The following is a 24,257-nucleotide window of genomic DNA, read 5'->3' as shown; positions in this document are numbered from 1 at the left end:
TATTTTTGGATCCATTCAAATCCTTAAAAGCTGTGGTAAATCATAACGTCGTGTAGATGGGTTAGAATCAGACCTTGAGTACTCACAGAAATCAAACGTATGATTACATCCTTTGCATTTCTGGGCTCCAAATTAGCCTGTCAGGTCTGCATGCACTACTTCTGCTGACTTCAGTGGGAATTGCACATATGAAACTAACAGAATAATCAGGCCCTGAAAATTTGAGCTTGTGTCCCCAAACACAGCTCCTGCATTTTTAACTGATTCAGTGTGAGATGCATCTGTGACCCTAGAGCAACAGCTGAGAGTATGTGTTGGCACCCAGAAAGCTAGTGCTGTATTTCCACATGGGATATACAGCAATCTCCAACCTGCCTGGCATGTATTTAAAACACAAACATAGATACCATATAAAGGAATTGTTTCTGTTACCATGACATTGAGCAAGAAAATAAACATCATGCTCCCTAGAAAATTAAATACAAGGTAACAGAGCATTTTAGCAAGTCTAATGGCCGAAGTCGAAGCCTTCAGAACACATATAGAAGACAAATGAAAAGTTTGATTCTGATAGCTTGAAATAATAAAGAAAAATATTGGAATATTTTGCATACAGAAGGACACACTCCAGATACTATTTGTTCCAACCAAGTGTTAAGAAATAACTATTTTTATTTTAATTTTCACATTCTGTTTTTCAATTTTTTTTTATTCTTTTTTTTTTTTTCCCTGAATTCCCCAGCTGAGGGATAGGAGTATAAGTAAAACTCACTGGGTACTTCCTCGAAATCGCCCAAGCAGAAATTAGATGATTTAAAAAAAAAAAATAAAAAGTAGGAACAAATAATTCAAATCTAAAGCACAGAGAGTTTTAGCTATTATCAGTAAGATGTTGCATTATTCCTGGAAAAAAAAAAAAAAAAAAAAAAAAAGATTCAGTATCCCAGTTCTTCAAATTCAGGCTAACTCGCAACTGAGGAAAGCTAAAGTTACATAATTACCAAAGATAAACCTGAAGGCTACATAAGCTGTTAGTGTTACACAACCACATGGAAGTTGGTGCAAAGAAACTATTAACAGATCATCAAAAGAAAAATAAAATAACAGCATCGTTTCAGACACATACTTTAAATCAAGCTTCCAGGATATATATAGCATAGTCTTTTTTGTTAAAGTAGATGAATCTGTAATTTAATATCCTTTAACTTAATATTCAAATTCCAGTCTTTATTTCTATACTTAAAGACCTCTTTGTGATAGATGTTAGAGAACTTCCAACGATAATTCAGTAGAACTCACTTCATTCAACACATATAGGAGTTGCACTGAGTGCTAGGCTCAAAAATACTGCAACATTTATGTGAATTTCTCTTCAGGACAGCAATGAAATGTGTAACTTTAAGAATCTGACCCTGCACTAATATATTATTCAAATACATCATGCATATAAGTCCCACTTCGTACTGTTTTTATTTTTATTTGAAATAAGATGCCCTACTAAAAAGAAGTGCAAATGTTTCTTTCTTTCAGTTTGGAGTACATCTGTAGTATTAGTATGCCTGCCTGTTTTTTATGTTATACTTAGCCCCGTTAGACATGGCGACTTCTTTGCCCTCATTTTACAAAGTAGCAAGCCTTCACGGTACAGACCAGAGGCAGGCACATTATTTGAGGTGAGCGCATTAACCACCTTTTCTGCCCAATTCCATGAAGTAAAATCATGACCATCCAACTTAATTATTTATTTTGTGAGGTTGTCCATTTTAGAACTGAATTAGTGAAATGCAATCAAACTGAGCCAAAGGCTTGGACTGGGCTGCCATTTTGACATTCTCATCAGGGAAATGGTGCTGTAAACACCCATACTTGATTCACATGCATGGTCTCTTGGTTGCCTACAGTAATGCCCATCTGTTCAGATGGCATCCTGCCCACTCAAGTTGCTCAAGGGAATACATGCTGGGCAATCATTGGCTTAGGTAAGTATTTTTCAAACTGTGTTGGTGTCGACCTCCTTTTGGGAAGGCCCAAGAGGAAAAGGAAACAAAAAGAATTTTCATTTTTTATTTTAATGGATTGTTTTCATTTAACATTCAGCAAAAACACCACCATCTATAAAACATTCGGTAGGTGGTTTTGCTAATTCCTTGGTACCTGTGATGCCAGCAAGGAAAAAAAAAAAAATCTATTTTCTCATTTTTTAAACAAATGAGTTTAACCTGTTTAAAGTCACAGTCCATGTAAAATTAAGACCATCTCATCTGCAGAAAAGAAACTTTTCTCAGCAGGCATTGCCACATTCTGACAATTGAACTAATTTCTTTTGTTGATGAATATTGGTCAGCACTCAAATATCTGAATTCACAGCTATTCTTACCAAAAGCCAGAGCCTGAATTTTGTGGACAGAGCTGTGACCAATGCCATGCCCCAAAATAATAGTTCAAACGAATGTCACTGTAAAAAACTGTCTGTCCAAATTATACAGCAAATACAAACATGCACAAAGATATGACTGATGTGCAGTATCATGAAAGGACTAACCCCTTTTGTTTCCTAAATTGGAATAATTTCCAAATGGAATCTTTTACTTCTCCAAAGCCAAAGAACTTTGCTTTAGAGAAGTGTATTGTACAGTGAAGCCATTGCCTGTCACATTGCTTTATCGAAGGGGGGGGGGGGGGAACATGTCACCCTTTCTTCCTGAAAATAAACTGTGGGAGTTTTTATTTAAGAGAAAACTTCCAATAATAAATAATAAAAAAAAATTACAATAATCCAGCTCCTTTTCATTTGGGAGACAAAAGCCTTTCAGTGCTGCGTCCATGCACTCTTGACTACTGTTTTGACACTGTGTCAAGATGCTCCACTCTGCTTCAGGTCTCAGATCACAGTTGGAGTGTCTTGATACAGCATTGAATCAGTAGTGTCAGCAAGTCTCAGAGCAGAGTGAAAAAGCTTCAATGTAGCCTCAGAGCAGGTAGAGTCAGAGAGACCTTTCCCCTAAACTGAAGTAGGCAGAGGCTGCTCTTTTTTTTTTTTACTACTTTTGTTTGCTTAAACACATTTCAACCCAGCTGCACCAGCCTCATCCTTCTAATTATTAGTCTTGCTTGCACTAAGGTACCAGAGCTAGCTCTCCCCCAGTCCTGAAGAGCTGTTAAAAAGCAGCATGGAATAATGTTAATATTTTCTTGAAAGAGCAAGCTTAGGCGCAGGAACTGAGGATCTGTGCTTCCTCAGAGCGGCTGGCGCTGTAGACAGGGTTCGTTAACAGGGCCAGACCCTGCTTTGGCATAACCCGTTCTGCTGCATGAGTGCACTGCTGTGCTGCTGTGGAGAAAAGCACAGGGAGCCTGCACCCTGGGGACCCTGCTTCAGCTGCTGAAGAGACCCAAATGGAAACTTGATGTCCTCTGTCATAGCCCAAACTATAACTAGCCATAACTGCAGCCCAAAGCCCTGACATCAACAGGAGCCTTCTCAGCAAGTTCACTGGGGCACAATTTCTCTTACTCAAAGCAGAGCAGATTGACACAACTGCTCTTTTCAGCAAGATAGTGCCACATACAATCAGCACAACAGTGCCTCAGCAGTCTGCAGAGCTACTGCACATGGATCAGGATGAGGACAGTGACACACATGGCAGGGCACTGTCCTAAGAAACAGGGATAGCAGTCTTGACACAGTGAAGGACATCATTGGCTCCATAAATAGGCAAAGGGGGGGGACTGCAGAGATTAGTGTTATACAAGGAGGGGGATAAGGTTTGAAAGCTTTATTAATGCCTGTGAAAAAAAAAAACAAACAAACCAGGAAATAGGTTTAATGCCTGAAAGTTTGTCCTTTTAAATTTTTTCATTATTACTTCACTTAGAGAAATAATGTTGCTTCTTCCTTGTAAAATCTGCCTATCTTTAGATCATTGCTAATGCAGCAGCATGACTTGTGCGATATTGTGGCACTTAGCTACTACACAATAAGGCAGCCCTCAGATGGTATCAAACAAAGGGACATTCTAAGTATGTGTAAGTAGAGACCAACTTAAATATAAGCATGGGGGATTGTCAAGAGGAAAACTGTAACACCATTAAAGACCAAGGAGCAGGGCATGGTGCTAGCTTCTAGTGCTGTTTTGTAAAAACAAATAATTGTTAAAATAAAAGTGTCTTAAAGACTAACTCTGTAAACTATTCCTCCTAGAGTTCTTCCTCCTATAGAGGACAGCAAAGGTTTACAGAGCCCATGGTTTCAAGGATTGCTGCCAGAATGGCCATGTCTGGGAGGACTAAGCCACATCTAAGGCAACAGTCTTTAAAGCACTGAATGCCAAGCACTGTACCAGGCATCATCATATTCTGGGATGAGATGGATGTCAGTCCCTAAGAAGGCATTTGAGAAGGAATAAAAAAGATCAGGGTTTAGAAAGAAAACAACTAGGCTTATGAGGTTGGATTAGAAAACGTAAATAGGTCAAAGCCAATTTTGTTGTAGCTTTACATCTGAATATGTAATCCAGTCAGTTTTGTATGATAACACCAGGGGGGCGCACAGATCAATGTATATAATTCAGGTTAAATGACCACTGGAGTGAGATGCATGCATTCTTCTTACAGTTGAGCAAATTTATCCCTGATATAAATGCAGTGATTTCACTGGACTTTTTGCAGGGATATATTTGATCATTTAAATGGTCAATACCTTTTCAGTAACTTGTCACTTAAGCAGATACAATGTGTACCCATACATGCACAAAGCTGGTTTTAATTTGTCATTAGTTACTTCCTCCTTGTAATTATTGTGCTGTTATTTGCATAAAAATATTAGTAAAGTGCAGTTAAAAATAGCTATACAGCAAAGCAATAAATGCTCAAGGTCACAGCTAATAAGAAAATTTTAAAGTCATGTGTTTCAAATTCTGTTTTTGAAATCTGTGTAACAAAATGGCAGTAGACTTCAAGTTGGCAGGAAATACAGGAAGACAAGAAGTAGGAACAGGGACTTACATCACCACAGAAAGCTGAGGTCCAGCCAGTGTTTGCTACATGTTTTGAGATCCTTGGTGTATGACATAATTTAAGGTGCAAAGTATTTTGATTTCAAACAAATAAAACCCACTGACTATTGTGGCTTTCTCACAGGCGCTTCCATAGCAAGCAAAAGATGGGGGGTTCTTTCTCCTCTACCATGTAGGGCCGTCGCACCCTTGCCAGATGCAGAGAAACTCTCTGACCTGTCATGACCATTTGCTTTCACTCACCACAATGAACAGGTCTGCCCCAGTGCTCTCCCAGCTGTCTCTGGAGGTAGAAGAGAAATTAAAGATTGTCTCATCTAGTCACAAATTAAAATCTTTACTGGTAGAAACCTAGTATAAAGTCTCAGAAGAGAATGAATTATGTATTTGAACACTTAAGATTTCCTTGCCTTTATTACAGCATGGGGTCTGAACTCTGCTTTCTTCCCTGCACTTTATTACGTGGTTAGAAGTCCCGCAGTAGGAAACTTGCAGTTTGAATTTTGAAGCACCTATAGTGTCATACTTTTTATTTTAATATTTGTCACCAACAGTGCCGACAGATAAAAAGTGCTGGCTCCCCACAGCATGATATGCGGGATTTTCAATAGAACTACACAACTGCTTTTGCTAAGTGCTTGTGGGGCTCACAGTGCCAAATCCCGCAAATTGCTGCATTCAGGCCACTTTGCAGTGCTATACCAAGGCAAGTGGTATTAAAAAAGTTAGTTGCTTGCAGGAGGGACATATGCCTAAATAGCTGATTTCTTTTTAAAGTCCTGAGCAATTGTCTGAAGACATTTCTGCAACTCAATTCAATAATTGTGGCACTTAAGAGATGTTCAAAACTTTTTGTGTCACTTGCAGTTTATTCTCTGTGTTGCATATGGTTTTAGGAAAAAAAGAAAATGTATTTTTCCAGCTCCAAAGTTTGCTGGCCAAGGAAATCCCAGAAGCAATGTCACCAATCGTAGTGACATTTTATTTCTGGATTCCTACTTCCTCTTTTTCTTCTTTATGGCCTTTGATTTGTTTTTATCCTTGATTTATAGGAATATTGTTGTTTGTATACCAGCCTCAGAACAGTATTATGGTGTAAATCATTTCATGTGCACAGCAATGCTAAGTGTGTAATAGTTACACCTGAGGTATCAGGGGAGGGTTTTTGTATCTCCTGTCTTCTTCACAGGTCAATTAAAAAGCTGATTAAACTGAAAAAGTCTATGATGATAATTGTTGGAAATAGACTGGGATGATAATTGGTTTAATGACTGCTAAAGGAGTCATTGGGATGTGTGTCTCTCAAGGACCCTGAATGGCACTTTAAGAGCTAGATTCACCCTGGGTGTTGGTTGTTGACTTTAATGGTATTACTCCAAAATCTGATTTGGGTCAACTTACTTACAAAATATTGCAGACAAGACAAATCATTTTTAAAGGATGTCTCTGCTGAGCTTTGGTGTCTCTCTTGAACTACCCTATTCAATGTCAACTCCTCCAGTACAAATTCTGCCTGTACAGCTTGAAGTAGCTCTATAACGTGGGAATTCACTGAAAGTTTTATATTTTTATGTATTTTTTTTCCTAGCTTAGCAGGAAACAAATTCTATATAATAACTAGAAAATGTAGGCCGAGACCATCCTCTACACAGGAAATTTCACTTAGAGGGTTGGACACCCAGCAAGGTCCTATTCACAGACATCTCTTTGTATTTTTCTGCCTGGAACCAAAGAAGGGGATTCATGCCAAAACCCTGCAGGATATGGAAATCTATCGGCTGTTTTGTGTCTTTCAAAGAGGCTTCTGATTTGGGGAGCCCTAAATTAAGATCCATGGGCTTGTGGTTTTAATTTTTTTTTTTTAATAAGGACTCAAAACCTGCAGTTTTGCTTCAAATAGGAGTCAGAAACATTCAGTACCTTTGAAAAAAACCCTGACATTTCATTCCTCATACTGAGGACCCAGAAAAGCAAAAATTTCAACCAAAATTATTTCTTCAGGCTAGTCAGTATTATGGAATAGTGCAGGAATCAGAGTAGCCTTGCTGCTGGTTCTCAGTCTACATGAACTGCCTAGGCTTGGAAAGGCTGTAAGATTATAAATCTTTCCGTGAAAACAATTCTTGCTTCATACCATCAACATTGCCTAAAGACATCTGCGTAGGGCATCTCTAGAGGAGGCTCCCATTACTAGACCTATGCAGAAGAATAATGAGAAACTTGCATCCAGTTTGAAAGACATTAATGAGTCTCCCTCGGATACAAAATATTTGTTCAACACCCTTATGGGTAAGTAATGTACAGCTGAGCTGGGGAGCTCTGGCTCAATAGAATGCCCCAGGTGCATCCTATGGTCTCGGAAAAGGAACACCAAATAGTTCTGCAAAGAAGAGGGTTTTTTTTCGGCCCAATATGCAGTTCTGGTGCTTACATGTGTCCTTATTGTTTTGAATATATATTCTCCAGCACCTACTTCTTCTCCATCTGTTCCAGCGGGGTTTCACATGCCACAGGGTATTCTGGATTCCACAATGGTTCTTCTCCCATTTTGTGTTTCTGTCTTCAGTAACACAAAAATGGGAAAATACTTTTTTCAGCATCTTAAATGAACTGTAGACATATTGACTGTGTTTACTTCTTCATTCCCTCCAGATTTCTCTCTCAGACATAGACATATTTCAGGGTTCAGAGGTTGGTTTGTTGTTTTCTTTTCGCCTTTCCTTGAGCTTGGTGCATCATTGAGCTAATGATGCACACTCAAGTTATCCAGTATCATTAGATTACCTAAGGCTCTGATCCTAGTGTGCCTTACATATGTGAACATTTAACTCTTTGAAGTCAAGGGAAATGGCTGTGTACCCATTTGCAATGTAACATGAAAGAAGATGGTTTTTCATGGCAGTTCCCTGAAAGCAAAGAATGTTGGTGTATTCTTTGATGTATCAATAACTGGAATTACTATGCAAAATGAAAAATGGAGGGCAGGGATAACTCTGGATTTAATTTGTTTTATTAATTTTATGCTCTATTAGGGTGCTAAACCCCTCAGTAAGAGAAGGGGAGTTAGCATTCTTGTTTGCTAGTGCAAACACATCTTATCCTCCAGCTAAGGTTGCCTCCTCTCCCAGGTGGGGTGCCTGGTATCTCAGTTTCCTCTTTTCTTACATCCTTTCATCAGATAATCAATTTGCAGCCTTAATGCAGCAGAACTGCGCATTTCTCTTGTGCCTCTGCCCACTGCCAGGCAGCCAATCTCAAGCCAACCAAAGACAGCAGGTTCTTCTGTGTCAGAATGACTTTAACCACACGGTCGCTGTACGAGTACTGTCAAACTCTATGTCTGGTGAACCATGGAGATACCACTACTGGGGATGTAGGGAAAGGTCAGCAGAGGGAAATGTAGAAAACACAGAGAGGTAGGGAATTTGAAAAGAACTATCTGACTAGCAAGGAGCAGGTGAGAAGTGTACGTGACAGAGGCCTTTTAGCAAAACTCCACGTTTGTCCAGTATCTGGGATATCATGTACATGGATTCACTCAGGGCAGTTAGCGAGAAAGAGGCAAAATTAATTAACCTCATACGTTACATCCATTGGCCCTGCCACTGCAAGGTGCTGCCCGCCTTCTCCTTCCAGTCTATCCACTTCTTTTTCCACTGTCTGTACACCAGACCTTTTTCTGCTTTCAATTGAGGCCTCATCTTCCACGTCTGTGGGTTAAGGCACTGGAATATACACTGTAATATAACATATTGCATATTTATTAGGAATTATGCAACACTCAATCAAGTCTTAAGACACAAGAGCCCTAATGAAGAAAAATGTTTCTGGGTCCTACTTTGGGTGAAACTCTGTCATTCCTCATTAGCAACCCAAATTGTTTATGCTACATGAGGCTAATGGAAGCTCTTGACCATTTCTTTAGCACCATTACAAAAACATTAGCTGAGCTCATTTGCACTCTTCCTTAACCCTCCTTCTATGGCAGGCTTACACTGAGATACTTTGTGAATAAACCAGAAAATGAACAATAGAAGCTGTGTTTTTCGCAAATGCCATGTGTATTTTATAGCTTTCATGTATAGAAGCCCATTTCTTGAGGAACAGTGCCTATAAAACGCATCTGGAAGAAGAAGATGCACTTATTTATTGCATTGCTTTCAATCAGGAAAAGAGATGTTCTTTCTCTCTCCCTCCCTTTAAATTACAGGCCAGGTGAAGAAGAGCCCAGCACCTCAGGGACGCAGCTTTGGCATGCACAACTTGGAGGGCTCGTTTGCTTGCTTGGTTATTGTGAGGGAAGGATCTCACTGGGGGCCAGGAACCTCTTCCAGCTATGTAGAACTGGAAACAGATAAATTTTTGTTCTTTTTGACTTCAAAGTGAGGTTTTAGTTGGTACTGAAAGACTTGAGGGCTAAAGATTGTGTCAAAGTTAATGCCTCTTTTAGCAGGGTTTCTCACACACAGAGGGATCCTGCAAAGCAGTAGCTCTCTAGTCCCTGCTTCCCAAGGACACTGTCTGTGCTGTACAAGGCTTTAAAAGACAACACACATTTGGGAACATCAGGAGAAGCAAAATCCACCGAGCCTAGTCTGTATGTACTCCCACCACCGAGTAAATACTCTCTGTATCGCATCTCCGACCTTCTGGTGCAGGTTGACACCACTGTGCTATAAATGTAGACACAGCGAAACCCACGTATGGGTAAAACAGTGAAAATACTTTCATGACATTTCTTTATCCGGGGGTCTTTGACATCCCTAAAGCCCTCAGAACCAGGCCTGGAGCGGGATGTTGCTCACAGGGCAGCTTGAGACATCCGCGGCTGCTGTGGCGGCTGAGCGGTGGCCGAGCCCCGGCCCCTCTGCGGCCTCTGCCGCGCTGCCGGCTCACCCTGCGGGTCAGCTCGGCTCTCTCAACCCCAGAAAACAACAGCAAAGGAGATTTGATTTCAAATACAATGCCCGAAGAGATTCAGCAGCACAGCTCCTCCCCGCTGTGCGAGGAGGCCGAGGCAGAGGGCACCCCAGGAAGGACAGCAGCACGGCAGTTCCGAGGCCAAGGAGCGCGGCCAGGCGCCAGGCCCGGGCCCTCCCTCTCCACTGACGTGCGGGGCAAGGCCCCGGCGCTGGTTGCAGCCTCTGAGGCCGCGTCCCCCATCCGTCCTCCCCGCTGGCCGGGTCAGCGGCACGGCAGAGCGGCCGCCTGCCGCGGGGACACAGATGGCCGGGGATGGCAGAAGGCGGGGGACAGCCGCAGAGAGCAACGGGCAGCACGCCACCGGCTCGGGGAGAGGCAGCCAGCCCGGCAGGCAGAGCTGACCGAGGTGCGGGGCTGCTCCTGCCAGCGACGCCGGACCAAAGGAGGGGGCAGGCCCCCGTGCGAGATGCGGCACCAGCTAAGGCTGGATTCCTGCTCCCGCGCCCCCCAGGACACAGGGGGAAACGCCTCGCTTTTCTCCTCAAAAAGGACAGTCTCGGGTGGTTAAACTGCAGCTCGCTATTCGTGCAGTGCAGACCGTACTTTGTTAGCAATCTTGTAGCAATTAGCTCCACTTTCTCTTGGGGTGCTCAGTGTTTCTCCTTTGGGCACCTCCTGTCTCCCTCAGTCACCTGAGCTGTTAAACCTCAGGAAAGTAACAATAATTCACAGACAAGCAGATCAAAAGGCAAGCCCTGGCTGCTCTTTGCAGGAGAGGGATCTCAAAGTTGTGAGGATGATAGCAATTTAATGAAGAAAGGTGAAGAACAATTTCACAAGAGGCAAAAATGGGGAGAAAATTAAAAAGGCAAAGTGATGAAGAAACAGTCACACTCCCATCGGCTCCAGAGCTTGGCGGCCAGTGCAGCGTGGCCAGATGTGTGTTAATCTCACACACTTCTGTCTATGCCATGCATGCACTACTGACAGCATATCGTGGGGAAGCCATCTCAGGATCTCCATACCTCTGTCAAAGGTAGCCAGAGCTGGCCGGCTGTTCTGAAGGGTGCAGAGGGGGTTGCAGAAACCACACCTCTCAGGGTGTGAGTTAAAACATGGAGTCCTCTTATTCACACTAGGGGAAAAGCCTTCAGTGTCCATAGCAGAGTGATTTACACATGCTGAAAGCCAGACAAACACAGCAAACCCCAATCTGCGGTAGACACTGGTAGGAGAAAGAGAGATGCACACCTGAGACATGGGATGTGAGGATTCACTCCAATGGAAATGGCTGCCAGAGGGTGGGTTTCCATTAACTTGTCTGGAGGGCAGGAAGGCCACGCCTATTTGCTCCCTAACCCCTCTGATATTTCTCTTTCACATTCCCATGAGCTGCTGCTCAGCGGAGTGACCTTCCCCAGTCCACTCAAAGGTGCTCCAGCACAAAATGATCAGTCACTCGCTCCCTCAATGGTCCCAAAACTACTTTTCTCTCCCTTTCTTTTGGAGGCAATGGGCTGAACGCTTGCTTTTTCCAGAACTGTAAAGCACCTGACTAAAGGTGCACCTCTTGCTGCAGATGATAGGTCAGACAAGTATGTACAGAAGCCCTGAATGAAATACAGATGCATGAAGCTGACTATATAGACAATATATGAGCTGTAGGTGCTGGTTGCTACTTCTGGACTAAATATTTCAATGCTTTTTGGGTGTGCCAGTAGGTAGTGAAGCTAAACGCAAAGATCATTCAGCTCATACAAATACGAGCCCTTTGTTAATCCATTGTTAAGTGATGTTTCAGTATTTGCCCAAACTTGAAGGCATTAAGTTGTTTATACAACACCTCTTTACACATTAAGAGCTTTCTCCCCAGTCTCCAACACTGTACTGTCCCTAATGCCCTTTTTACCTAAAACCCCATCCTCAGCAAGAATTTTGGCAATTCTGGTTTGTGCTTACCTGTGAATTGCCAGCGTCACCCACACCTCAAGCAGTCTGCACCAGCCCATGCCCACAACACCACCACACAGGAGCTGCGAGTTACACAGACAGGCAGGGAAGCATTACAGGGACTGCAGAAAGGTTTCCCATCCCATTTTCAGTGTGTTGTGGCTGTTGAGATATAGGTGCCTTTAGAGCCAGCAGTTCTGACTCTTTTCCAAATGCCTTCCGTAGCACTTCTTGGCCGCTAAGAAAAAAGGGGTGAAATCTCAAACATGTACCAGAAGCTGTGATATTATCTTTCTCCACCTGCAGTTAGGCTCTATTTTCCCTGGGAGCTTTTAACAGATACAGGAACTATATATTAGGCTGGGGAAGCACTCCCTGGTGTGGCTGCAGCTACAGCAGCAGAGCTGGGCTCTGTACTAGCGCAGGGCTGCTCTGCCCCCACTCCCGAGTGGGACGAGCAGCACAGAGAACAGCCACATGGGAGCCACCAGACAAAGGCCCGGGTGTGCTGCAGAGCTCTGCGGCAGCTGCAGCCCTGCCTGGGGAGGCTCAGGCCTTAGAAAAGGGTCAGACGGCAGCTCTGCACCCTGGCACAGGCTGAGGAATGACTTCTGGAGCCGCGGGAGTCCAGTGAGTCGCAGATGCAGCTCCAAGGCAGGAGCAGAAGCACAGGCGGCTCTCCCCCTGCTTCGTTTCAGTAGCTTTCACATACACACACACACCCCCCCCAAACTGGATTTCTTTTGCCCCTGCGGAAAGCAGAGATCAAGATGTCCCTTATTGTGGTCTGTGCTGTAACAATGACTGCTCTTATGGGCCTGGTTACATCAAAAATACCATAGAGCAGCCCAGCCAATTCACAGAAAGTGTCCCTGCACTTCTGTATAAGTTGTCTTAGAAAATGAAATTTAGAAAAGCAGTATTTGTCCATCAGTGTTCACATATTACCTGAGTACTGTAAGATACCAGAGCACCTGCAGAAGAGACCAGCCCCTCTCTCTGGCCTGACTTGTGCTGATTGTGAATGAAGGTGATGTACCAGAAGGGATGAAGATGATGGAACAGGAATGCAGCCCTCACTCCCATGCTTTGGAGTCCCGTACCTTTTCAAGGTGGGGTGGCAAACCAAACTGTTCCTTCCCTCCACCCCTACCCATGGTGTGGTCAAGGTTCAAGGCAACACACAGCTGGGTCACCAGCCTGCTTAGCACTGCCAGCCTGAGGGTGGACACAGCACCCTTACATCGTGCCCTTGCTCCTGGTACAGACAGAGAAAATCATTCAGTTCAGTACAGGATCCCCGCACGGAGATTTCCCTATCTCAGTAGAGGGAATATACACCTAGATTTAACTAGTCAGCAGGGAGATGCTGAGACAAAGGCATGTGCTTCCTTCTGTACAGCACCACTAAGGCAGCTCTCAGTTGTGTGGAAACATTGGTTTGCCCTTCAGTTCCCAACACAGAACCTTTTCATGAAGACAGAAACCTACATCTTTCTTTTTATTTCTGATGGTTTGTCCAGAAGTGATCCAGCATCATTCCAAACCCAGCATCAGGCAAAAAGCCTCCCTTTTCAGCACCTCCATCACGAGAACCTGCTGCCTTGCTTTTAGCATGGAGAAGATTGCACAGGAGCTGATCTATACTCCCAGATAGCTTTTCTTGCAAGGGCATGTCTATGAGCTTGTACTGCAGGACAGTTTTTCATTTCCCATCTTAAAATGTTGCCTGTCAGTTAGGAATAAGCATATGTTATGATTGAGAATAATGAATTGGTGATTTCATCAGCTAATTTTTCAGCCCATAAACATCTGTGCCATGATTTAAGAAGAATAATCACATAGAAAGTTAACATTTTTTTCTAGAAATGGGTCATTTTAGTGCAATGATTTTGTTGTATGAAAAGTGAGCTAAGAATTATCTAGATGAAAACACAGCTGTTCTCTTTGGAATTAAGAACAGTTGTTCCTAGTTTTGCTATATTAGAGTTCATAAGTTTATCACAAATAAAAATTTTGAGCCTAAACTCTTTCTGGCTGTCCATGCAATGCTGTATCAGCAGAATAACTGGCAGAATAAAAACTGCATCTATCATTTGACCCAAATGGGATATTACTTCCAATTTTTTGAGCAAATTGAAACTAGAACTTGCCCCTGCTCTGATGTTTCCTGCTGCAGGGGTGAACCTACCCCCATTATGCCTAGTAGCCTTCCCTTACATGCAGTACATCCCAAAGGAGCTATGTGTGTGCAACATGACCATCAACATCAGCAGGAATCTAAATGTTGAAAACATCATCTGCAATGTTAACTGCACTTGTTAATAAACTTGCTACATAAACTAATTTGGGCATTGACTATACATATTTGAAAGCATTTTTCCTACAAAATATCATTTCCATGCTCAAGCCCAGACACGGTACAATGACAACCAGTTGAGCTGTAGTTCAGTGCAGTGATTCTGAAAAGCTCTAACTGTGCATGTTCCTATGCCACATGCATAGGAACCTTGTAAAGCCTTGTACATTGTGGGAATGGGTAATTGCAATGTACAGCTGTCACAACTGCTGAACATCCTTCATGATGATTATGATTCATTCAAGAAGGAGATATCATGAGAACTGCATCCCAATAACTTTCCAGTGGTGTCCATGGTCCTTAAATGACTGTTTCTCTGACTGGAGATATAACTTACCTCATTAACATACGATATGTTTAAAAGTTTAAAAAAAACCCAAGCCTGCTAATTAGCTCTGTTAAGCTGCCTGACAGCAGTTTCAAGTGTCAGAAGTATGGCAGTTACATAGAGCTACAATACCTGTGGGCCTAGGAGTCCATGCATGTGAAATATACAGTCTCCTACCAAAGTCCCCAAGCCCTGATCCAGTATTTGTCCATTTGTACACAATCTGGAAAGCTATTTTTTATTGTATTGAAACAAAGGAGCACAGAACTAGGGTCAAGGTAGCAGCAGACCAGGTGCCCTCCATTCTTGTTGACTTGAGTAAAAGTGTGATAAGTTAGCAAGGCCTTTGCATGCCCAGAGTCATAGTAGATGTTCTTACCTCAGCTGAACTTACCATGGAAGCCTGGGAGGTGTATGTACAAGTGAGCACGATGCCAGACATAGGAGGCTGGCTTTCACTCTCCCAGTCTTCCTTCCGCCTCGGCACAGAACACTGTCTGTGTCAGGTGAGCTATCACTTGGTGATTTACAAACCTTAGGCAGCCATGGTGATGCAGCATAGACTGACAGACAGACAACTTCTGACGCTAAGGTCACGCATTCCCCTTTATTGAACTGTACTAGTTATTGCAATCAGATTAAGTCACATTTATAAAGCAGACCATCCAGTTGCACTGAAACCGATTATATTCATTACATAGTTTTAATCACTGTCCGGTGAACTGGCAAATCCAATCAAAGCATTAGTCCTTAATTAAAAAATTAAAAAGAAATATTCAGACGATAGCCAAGCGATCACATCACAATGCACAGTTACCTAAAATTGCAATTAAAAAGCAGTTAACAAAAAAGAAAAAAATCACACCTAATCTTTAACTATCAATATAGTACAAGAAGCAACAAAGGGCAACAGCATCAAAGCAGATTTATCTAACACTATAAATTCAGTCAGAAGCAGAAGCTCTAAAGTACACTAGCTGAAGCAGGACAATAAAAAATACTGAGCATGGAATACTTTTAATCTCTTCCATTAATATTCATTTCCAGCTGCTTATAATAGCAGCGCCTCATGGCCAAATCATTAGAGTTTTACATCTGGGTTGCAAATGACACTTTGATTGGATGTAATGTTCAAATGGTCCTCCCCACTGTGCCACCGTCAAGTCTTCTGCAGAGAGGTGTCCTGTAGTGCCAGTGGCTCACTGTGCGTGCTGGCTCAATGTGTGGTTCTGGAAAGACGAAAAAAGGAGACATGCATGAGAGGCAGAATAATAGAAAGCATGCCCATACCCTCCCACTCAGCACCATTTATGCCAAGCTCGACATAAAAGCTTCTCAATTATTACAAAACAAAATGCAATAAAGAAAAAGTACTCATAAGTAACAGCTGCCAATATGACACATTTGCTTTGTTCTGACAGATCTGTTAATGCTGACGCGAACTTAGAAAATAAATGCTACAAGGCAAGTGCAGCCATGAGAGTTTCTTTCGCACCGCCTCCCCCCCTTACCCCCCCCCCCCCCCCCCCCCGTATCTCCCGTTTTTTTGGTATATGTGAAGAAAGTGGTAACACTTCATGGGCAAAAACTGCCTTTAGGGATTCCCTTAACTGTAACAATTAAAAAGAAAAAAAAAAAAATCTGGATCAAGGGAGGAGCCCTTGCCATATTTTACTTTTTTATTCTCACTAGTATCGAGTGCAAGTACTGGCAACAAGAGACACCAAATTGTGACACAGACTTCTGAGTCCAAGGAATACTTTGGCAATAACAGCTGAACTGCCAGTTCAGGCACCATAGTACTATTCCCAGCAGACGAAAAGCTGGACATGTAACCCAGAAGTTAAATGTCTTTAAAGAATAGATTTGCTCTACATATTTCTTTCAGCAGTTTAGAGTGGGTTTTGCTCCCTTCTTTCCTTTTGGTAGATTTGTAACAGCCACATGTCATCATAGGATCTTGCATCTGAGGATGCTGACCTGCTTTGCCATGTTGTGCAGGAGCCAATAAATCAGGAAGCCAACCTTGGAAGTGTATTTTTAGAGCAGTACCAATTCACCTACATTTTGTGTGCTGACTGAAACCCCAGTCCTACAACTTATCTCAGCTTTATTTGTATGATTATTCAACTATTTGAGCAACTGGAGATGTGCTTCATGGTGAGCTTTTCTTGAGCTGGATCCCCAGCATCCCCAAATGCAAAAACTCATTTGCATTACTTCAAGCCTAGGCAATTTTACTAGTCTCCATCTGCCTAATAGCAGAGCCAGGCAAGTCTGCCAGCTTGAAGAATAAGTTTTTAAACACAATATGAATTTTGAATCTAATTATTTATTTACAACGACTCAGCTTTAAAATATAGATATTTTAACTTTTCATAAATCACCCGGTCCTTCTACACTATCCACAGTTACATCTTGATGATGATCCTCCTCTTTATCCAGAGGTGACATCTCCCTGATGAAAACCATCTGTGGAAAGAGCTAATGGGTGGCCCACAGTGCGTGGGGCCAGGCAGCCGTGACCCCATTTGCAGAAGGAGCGTTTCTGGACTATGCACTCCCGAAAAGTGACCACCAGGTGTCAGAAGTGCTGCTGAGTTTCTAAATCACCGCAAAAGTGACCTGGGATATTGTGGCGGGTGGGCTGCGAGGAACAGGCAGGCTTTACCGTGCCATAAGGTTAGAGACGGCAGTGGCACCGTAGCTGCCACACGCACAGAAGGAGCCCGTGTGAAATTAAATGCAATCAGCTGTTGAAACCACAAAATAACTGTATCTTGTTTAGCATAACAGTAGCCCTCTGAGCACACCCCAGTCAGTGATGCTAAGTATTCCAGAATCAAAGAACAGAAGTACTGTGCAAAGATGTGGAAAGCTTATCAGGAGATATAGCATTATACTCAGATAATGTCAAGTGAATTGACAGCTGAAACTACTTTGCTTTTAGACAATTTTAACATCATCAAACATGTAATCCAATGGCTCTTTACTTTGCTATACATGGAAATCTTCTCCGCCTTAAGAAGAAATGACCTTTGTAGTGCTGGATATTATTTTCAAGTCAAATAATGACTTTATGGAAGAGGATGAATGGAGCCCTATGAATGCAATGGCAGCACTAATAAGAAGCTTGTCCACTAAACCTAAAGGATGAAAATGTGAAAGAATACACAGGCCACCCTGTGCTCAGACACACTCCTTGGCATTTTAACAAGGGCCATTTCTTATGCACTTAATTATAGTTCTATTTTTAGGACATCCTACATGCAATAAAAAAAGTGAAAGGTTTACCATCGTCAAATTGAGAGCAGGGCTATTCGTGGCAGACAAATCCATACTTATTTAGGCAGTATCATTTAAAAGATAATGCACAATCAGCACTGGATGCATGACACATGGTCTACAGTCAGAGAACATGATTTCAAACTTGTGTGGCTGCTGTATTGATTATACCAGGCAGGTCAATAAAGGAATGGTATGTGGCTCTAAATCTGATAATGAATCTTTCATTGCGAGCCCACTCTCCTCAAACACAGGTTAATAATATGTTCTGAACACTCCTAATACAATGAATATACTGGGTTTGTAAGCAGAACTTATGCAAAGAAATGAACAGATAATACTCAAATCCTGCAGTCATTTATAGCTGGGTCAAGTAGAAGCTGAGAAACTAGACAGGCCATAGGGCTATCAGTTAAAGAAAGTAAAATACACAGTTTTCATATGCATCTGGATTCTGTCTTAATACCTTGGGACTGTACCATTTATTCCCTTTGCGTGCATTACTGGCAATCAATATGCATGCTAGTCCTCAGACCAAGCAGTTAATAAATAGAGCCACATTGTACACAGGACCTCATGAACATACCTGTAATGCCTACAGACACAAGAGTCTGTGTGCACTGAATCCTCCCCCTGCTTCAGAGAGCAGATCCTGCATAAGCCACATGCACAGGTGCATGAGTCCTGCACGCCCTGGTGCTGGTGAACACCCGACCAACATGGGCGTGTGCAGATACTGCACAGCCAGCACTGGTGTGTACTCAGAAGATCCACAAGAGCCTGTCCATATCCTCTGCAACCAATATAGATTTCTCACCTATTAAAATGTACTTCAGATAACACAAACATGCTTTCCAAGAAAAGTCTGACAACCCGTCTCATATTACTAACAACCATCATGTCTTATCTTCTCGCTTCTACTCCCTCTGCCCTGTGTGCAGCTTATTGGAATTGTGCTTTGCAGATGTCAGAAAGTGCCCAAGATGTTCAGTGTTTCTGTCTCTCCTCTCACACATGTGCTTTGCATATCTGACCCATGCTTTACTGGATAACTTTCTTAGGCACCTATGTGGGTGCCACAGATAAAGAAAATTGCCCTGACTTTCAGAGCAATAGGAAAAAAAAATATATATCCTGGCATTGGGAATGCCCTGTGCCCTAGCAGAAACAGCTTTCACCTCAGCACTATACTGGGCTGTTCCAGGCAGCAGAGTGAAACCATAAAGGCCAGAAGGGAGCGAGTGTTTTGAAACATGGGATACCACAGGAATGCTTCTACCTAAGCAGCCTGGGGAAACTTCACCCACCTTTCCACCAGAACTGCAGACTGGCAGGAAACATCTCGTGTGTGACTTTTCATGTCTAGAAGTTATAGTTAAAGCAAATAATCTTAATGGTGATTTCCAAAGGAAAATAAAGAACCCACAAAAATGAAGCCTCTCCAGGCATGCTTGTGTGTGTGTAAGCATGCCTACCTGCTCACAAGGCCATCCATACTCGTGTGCATTTGGGGCTGGCAGGAGGTAGGACATAATTTGGAAGCTGAGCAGTAAAAATGGTTCTTCACAGCTCCTGCTCAGCCCCCTGGTTCACGCATGGCTCACAGCTGATACCCCACTGAATACATCATTCTGAGACATTACTGCAGCTGGAAAACTCTACAGCAGCACTAAGTCACCTGTCAAGATCAGGTAAGTCGCAGCTTATTTATAGGACAAGGTTGGAAAATTTCTTCTTTTCTTAATAATCATTAGAAACGGATAGCAATTCTGTTAACCATGTCAGTGGGAAAAATGCAACTGCCCCGAGCCTTGGGGCTGGCACAGTGTTTAAGTGGAATTTTCTACTGCCTGCACAATGCCCAGATGAATGATTTGTGGAAGTGTCTGTGACCAAGGAACTGGGCGACAGGTTTTAGGAAATAAAAAGATTTCGAAGAATGGCTGATTATTGTCTGTAGATGCTGATTGCTCTCCAGAGCCTCCCTGGGGATACCCCCTGCCTGCCCTCTGGATGCAGATCAAGCCATTTGTGCAGGACATCTACAGTGAATATTTCTCTCTTTTTCTACATCCATTATTGTGCAAACACTGGCATGACAATCTCCATTTTCAGAGCACTGTGTCAAGAAGGAAAACATCAGGCTTGAAAGATGATCACTTGCAGCAGTTCAAAAAATTCTTACGAGCTATATAAAGATCTAGAGAAAATACACACACACAAAAGCAGCACATGATGGAGCAAAGCTCCAAGCCAGGCAGTCAAGCTGGGAGTCTCCCACATTGCAGCGGTGTTCACTGCCAGCAAGTCACAGGTGTACTACACAGGAGCAGGTGAAAAGAGTAAAATGCAACCGCGAGGGGTGTGATAATGGTTTGGGGCCATAATACATCCAGTCTATAGTGCCATTGTGCATCTGTTATGTATTCAGATATGTTGTACCAGCCATTTAGAGGTATCCTGTCTGTGTCTGTGAGCATATACACCTAAAAGACCCTCTGTTATACAGATGTTAAGAAATGGCACAACAAGGCTGGTGATGCCCTCCACCTTCAAGTGAAATTCATAAGCCTTCCACAGTGTTACATAGAGACTGAGACTCTGATGAAAGGCTATAACGCCTCTTTCTCCCCTTCCAAATCCCATTAAAATAAACAGAAACCAATACTCAAATAATTTCATAGAATTTATGGAGATAATAGATTCACGCAACAAACAGCCAACATGAAACTTAACTGATGATGAGCCCTTGGGTGACCTATTAATCCCTGTATTTCTCCCACAATTCAGGGGGTCCTCCAGACCCAGGCAAGAGCCCAGGCAGTTTCTCTCCCTGCCTCTCCCCACCTCCCTGTGCAGGCTTCCCCCACCCCTACAGGCACTGTCCATCTCCAAGCCCAGGGATCAGGGTCTTGGCTTGAGACTCGTGGCAGTGCCTCACTCCTCCCCATTCTCTCTTCGTTCCCCCTTACAGGTGGTGCTGGGAGGCACAAGAAAAGATCCCTCCATTGGCTGTCAACACATGCAGCTCGCCAGACAAACATTAACCCTCAGATTCAGGCGCTGACTTGAAGCCAAGGTTCAAGTCTCACATTTGAGCATGTATATAAAAAAACACAATCCAAAACATCCAAAACAGAAGTTACAGTGTCTAAATATTTATGAAATACCATCTGCAGCATTCTTTTTTCAAAGGATGGTTTGCATCTTTTGAATTCAAACTGGTCCAAAAATCTCTCAGCCACTATTCCTCATGATACATCCATAAGCACACACACGTTTGTGCACAGGTACTGTTTCCCTCTAACAGCAACGTGTTAAAAATCTTTACGCCTTGACTTTATAAAGGGATTACTTTAGGCAGAGGACACAAGATGACCCTTGCTTTAGCCATTGGAATTATGCTCTCTACAGAAAGCTGTGAGCCTTAAATTGGTGCTGCTCTAATCCTAAACTGGAGAGGCATTCAAGGGATGCCATGACCCAGAAGAGGAAGAGCAAAAAATCTAAAACCAAAACAAAACAAAAACCCCACAAAAAGGCAGCACACTGAAGTGGGGTGAGAGGAAGAAGTTAGAAAGCAGAAAATGAAAGAAAAAGGTTATCTCTTGCTTTATGGGATAAACCTATTTATTTTTAATTTCTGGTTGCTACTTTCCCTTTGCTACCAGACTCTAAAGAAAAATCACCTCTGCACCCCCTTGCAGTTTGTATGCGCTTATTTTTAGAACTGTTTGACAATTATCCAAGGGTCTAAGATTAACAGATGGCCTGTCTTAAAGCCTCATATGTTCACTAGTTTGCACTTCTGACAAACAGTAAATGTACTCAAGAGTGTGCCATAAACAGGGCTGAATGAATACTCAGAACACAGTTTAGTTAATACACTTCATTAAAACTGATAGTGGTAACCAATGTTTCCCATAAAACCAGGTGTTAATTACCCTTCCAGTTGTTTCAGGTAACTCTTACCCAGTGACATTTATATGTTTAGATCATATTTTTCCAGGAAATACTGCATTACATCTTTCCTTTCCCCTGGTATTTCACCCACTACATAAAATGCTTGTAACAAGTGAACTCCAAGTTATCATGGTACTCAATAAAAAAAAATTGTCAGTCAAGACAGGTTCACGTCCCTTTTTTATTTGAAGAATCCCTTGAAACGGAGGAAGAGGCAAACGAAAGATGGCACATCCTTTGTGAAAGGAAACGGCTGCCTGTGTTACTGCTTCCTTCATCTCTGAGCATCTGATAACTTGCCATGTGTCAGTCAGTCCCCGTGTCAGCATACTCTCAGAATGCAGGTAGGAAGCTGTCCTTTACAAGTTATTGAACCAAGAAAAAAATACAGATCACTTTTGGTGTCTAAGAAAATACGCCTGGAGGTCTGTGCCAGCTGAAAAGCAAAGCTACCTGCTTTCAATGAAAATGTTTGCACCTCAGTTACTCCGATGCTTTAATACTTCATCACTCTGGAGCCAAACGCACCCTTCACTGGTAGTGGGACACAGAAACACTTGTCTGTGTCAGCACAGGGCTGGTCCTGGCACCCTGGGTTTTCTGCACCCTCTGAGGATATTGAGCAGCCCCCCTCAGTGTGTGCTCACCTGGGGACACCCTGAGACCTTCTTCAATAGGAAGATTCAGTGCTTGTAAAATATTTACAGGGAAGAAAAGCCACTCCACATGTGACCACCAAATGCTGTCTGCTTTCAATTTTATTTTTTAATAAATCTTACTCTGTGGCTGGCCTGTTTCTGTACTGAAAGGCAAGTGCCCAGGCATTGGTCTATAAAGCCCTGCAGACTCAGAAGCACCCGCTGCCCTGCTGCCTGCCTTTGTTCTGCACCCCCAGGGGCTGCAGGCTCTGCTCCCATGCTGCATTGGCCCAGCTATGTACTTACACAGTTTTATCTCTGTACTTACACTGTCCCTGTTAATTTAAACATATTTTTGATTCTGATAGGCATTTCTGTGTTATTTTGGGTTTAGAAAATTACCTCTTCATACCGTTATTTTTCACAGCACCAGCCTTTTCTCACACTATTTAAAGCTTTTTAAGATGATTTATTAATTTAATTCCTCTTCTAATTCAGGCTTTTTCGTCCTAATCAGACTTTGACAACTTGCCTAACATGGTTTCCCCTTTCTATTTGAGACTAATAATTCTGTATCATCCATCCTCTAGACCTGCCATCTCTTTTTATTCTCTAAAAACTAAGAATAAACCAAGTGAACTCCAAATGCAAGCCTAAGCCTGGCAGAGCCTCTCATATTCCATTAAAGCCCTCACCAAAACGTCTATGTGCTTCTTCTAAAATCACTGGGAAAAATGCTGAAGCACAAAAGCAAACTGAAGCCTTTGGGAAAATCTCCTTACCACAGCACTTTGGAAAAAAACCCCACAGGAGAATACATTATGAAGAGATAACTGTAGTCTTCTGTTAGAGAAACTAGCCATAAACACACCATGATTCACTGAGGCACCCAATGAAACCAGGGAGCTAATAATACCTGTCCTGAGAGGCTGCATGCTCCTGAGAATTTCACTCAGAAATGCAAATTTACCAGCATCCTTGTAACTAGTAGTCTACAGTATGGCATGTGTGAGATCAAAATAAGCTGAGGGAAGAACCTTACACTTCTGAAATGCAAAGGGAAAGGGACAGATTTTGTTACTGTTGTCAGAAGTGCGTAAAACCAGAATATTTTTAGAATTCCTCTGTTCCTCCCTCAGCCCCACTGCTTCTCCCTGACTGGATCCCAGAGCTGTTGCTAATCCCAAGAGCAGAACAGGGCTTGCAGGATCCCAGCAGGGATGGGAAAGCACTTGGTGCTTTCACCTTGGCTTGGTCAGCCCACGGTTTCCTGAGGAGCTGGTCCTGCAGGTGCAGTCCTACTCAGGGAATCAGTGACATTTCAAAATCATTTGCAGGAGGAAAGCTATTTTCCAGAAATCCTTCTTATATATTCCTCTCAAAAACATGATTTGTTAGTTTATTTGAACCCTATCTGAAGCATATCTCATTAATCCCTCCTTGATATAAGGAAAATCACATTGTAGAAACCAGTTAACTATTTATTTCTGTAAGGGTTGGCATCATCATTATGGGACCCTTTGTGACTCTTTTGCAAACATTAGATGATTTCCTGATGGGGTCTTTATTGTAGGATCATGACAGCATCATCTCACACTTTTTCTCAAATAAAAAAGAGAAAAAGGAAATGCTTTACATAGCACCTTCAGAGGTCACCAGTCAAAATGCACAGACAAAAGCTTTATTGAGTGATCATTTCCATGGGAATATAACCCAAAAACCCCAGGAAGTTCAAAGCTGAACCTAAAACTTTGGCTCCTTAACTTGCTCTGCTGTTCTGCAGTATGGCAAGGGCC

At 42.6% G+C, this 24,257-nt stretch overlaps 1 protein-coding gene and 1 long non-coding RNA gene across 7 annotated transcripts in view; both read right to left on the bottom strand.

The window, feature by feature from the left end:
- Window positions 1–4,017: 4,017 nt before the first annotated feature.
- LOC130592309 (uncharacterized) lies at window positions 4,018–9,550 on the bottom strand. Its single transcript, XR_008970517.1, has 3 exons — window positions 8,599–9,550; window positions 7,447–7,571; window positions 4,018–5,298 (listed from the first exon to the last, which is right to left on the bottom strand). It is a non-coding gene; the product is annotated as an uncharacterized LOC130592309 (long non-coding RNA).
- A 5,609-nt stretch (window positions 9,551–15,159) lies between these two features.
- Window positions 15,160–24,257, bottom strand: part of ZNF423 (zinc finger protein 423) — a 234,453-nt gene continuing 225,355 nt past the window's right edge. For 5 of the 6 annotated variants that reach the window (XM_057396534.1, XM_057396536.1, XM_057396535.1 and 2 more), the window contains one exon: window positions 15,161–15,804. In XM_057396534.1, coding sequence (XP_057252517.1) covers window positions 15,775–15,804 — 30 coding nt within the window. In that variant the 3' untranslated portion in view covers window positions 15,161–15,774. Of the gene's footprint in view, window positions 15,805–24,257 lie in introns of all 6 variants that reach the window. The other variant, XM_057396537.1, reaches the window with a different exon arrangement.

This window comes from Pezoporus wallicus, unplaced genomic scaffold (assembly GCF_028554395.1).
Source record: "Pezoporus wallicus isolate ANWC-B61680 ecotype Strahan unplaced genomic scaffold, APGP_CSIRO_Pwel_v1 contig_3324, whole genome shotgun sequence".
NCBI lineage: Eukaryota > Metazoa > Chordata > Aves > Psittaciformes > Psittacidae > Pezoporus > Pezoporus wallicus.
Note: the sequence above shows the minus strand (reverse complement) of the source record. Positions and strands in the feature narration are given on the sequence as shown.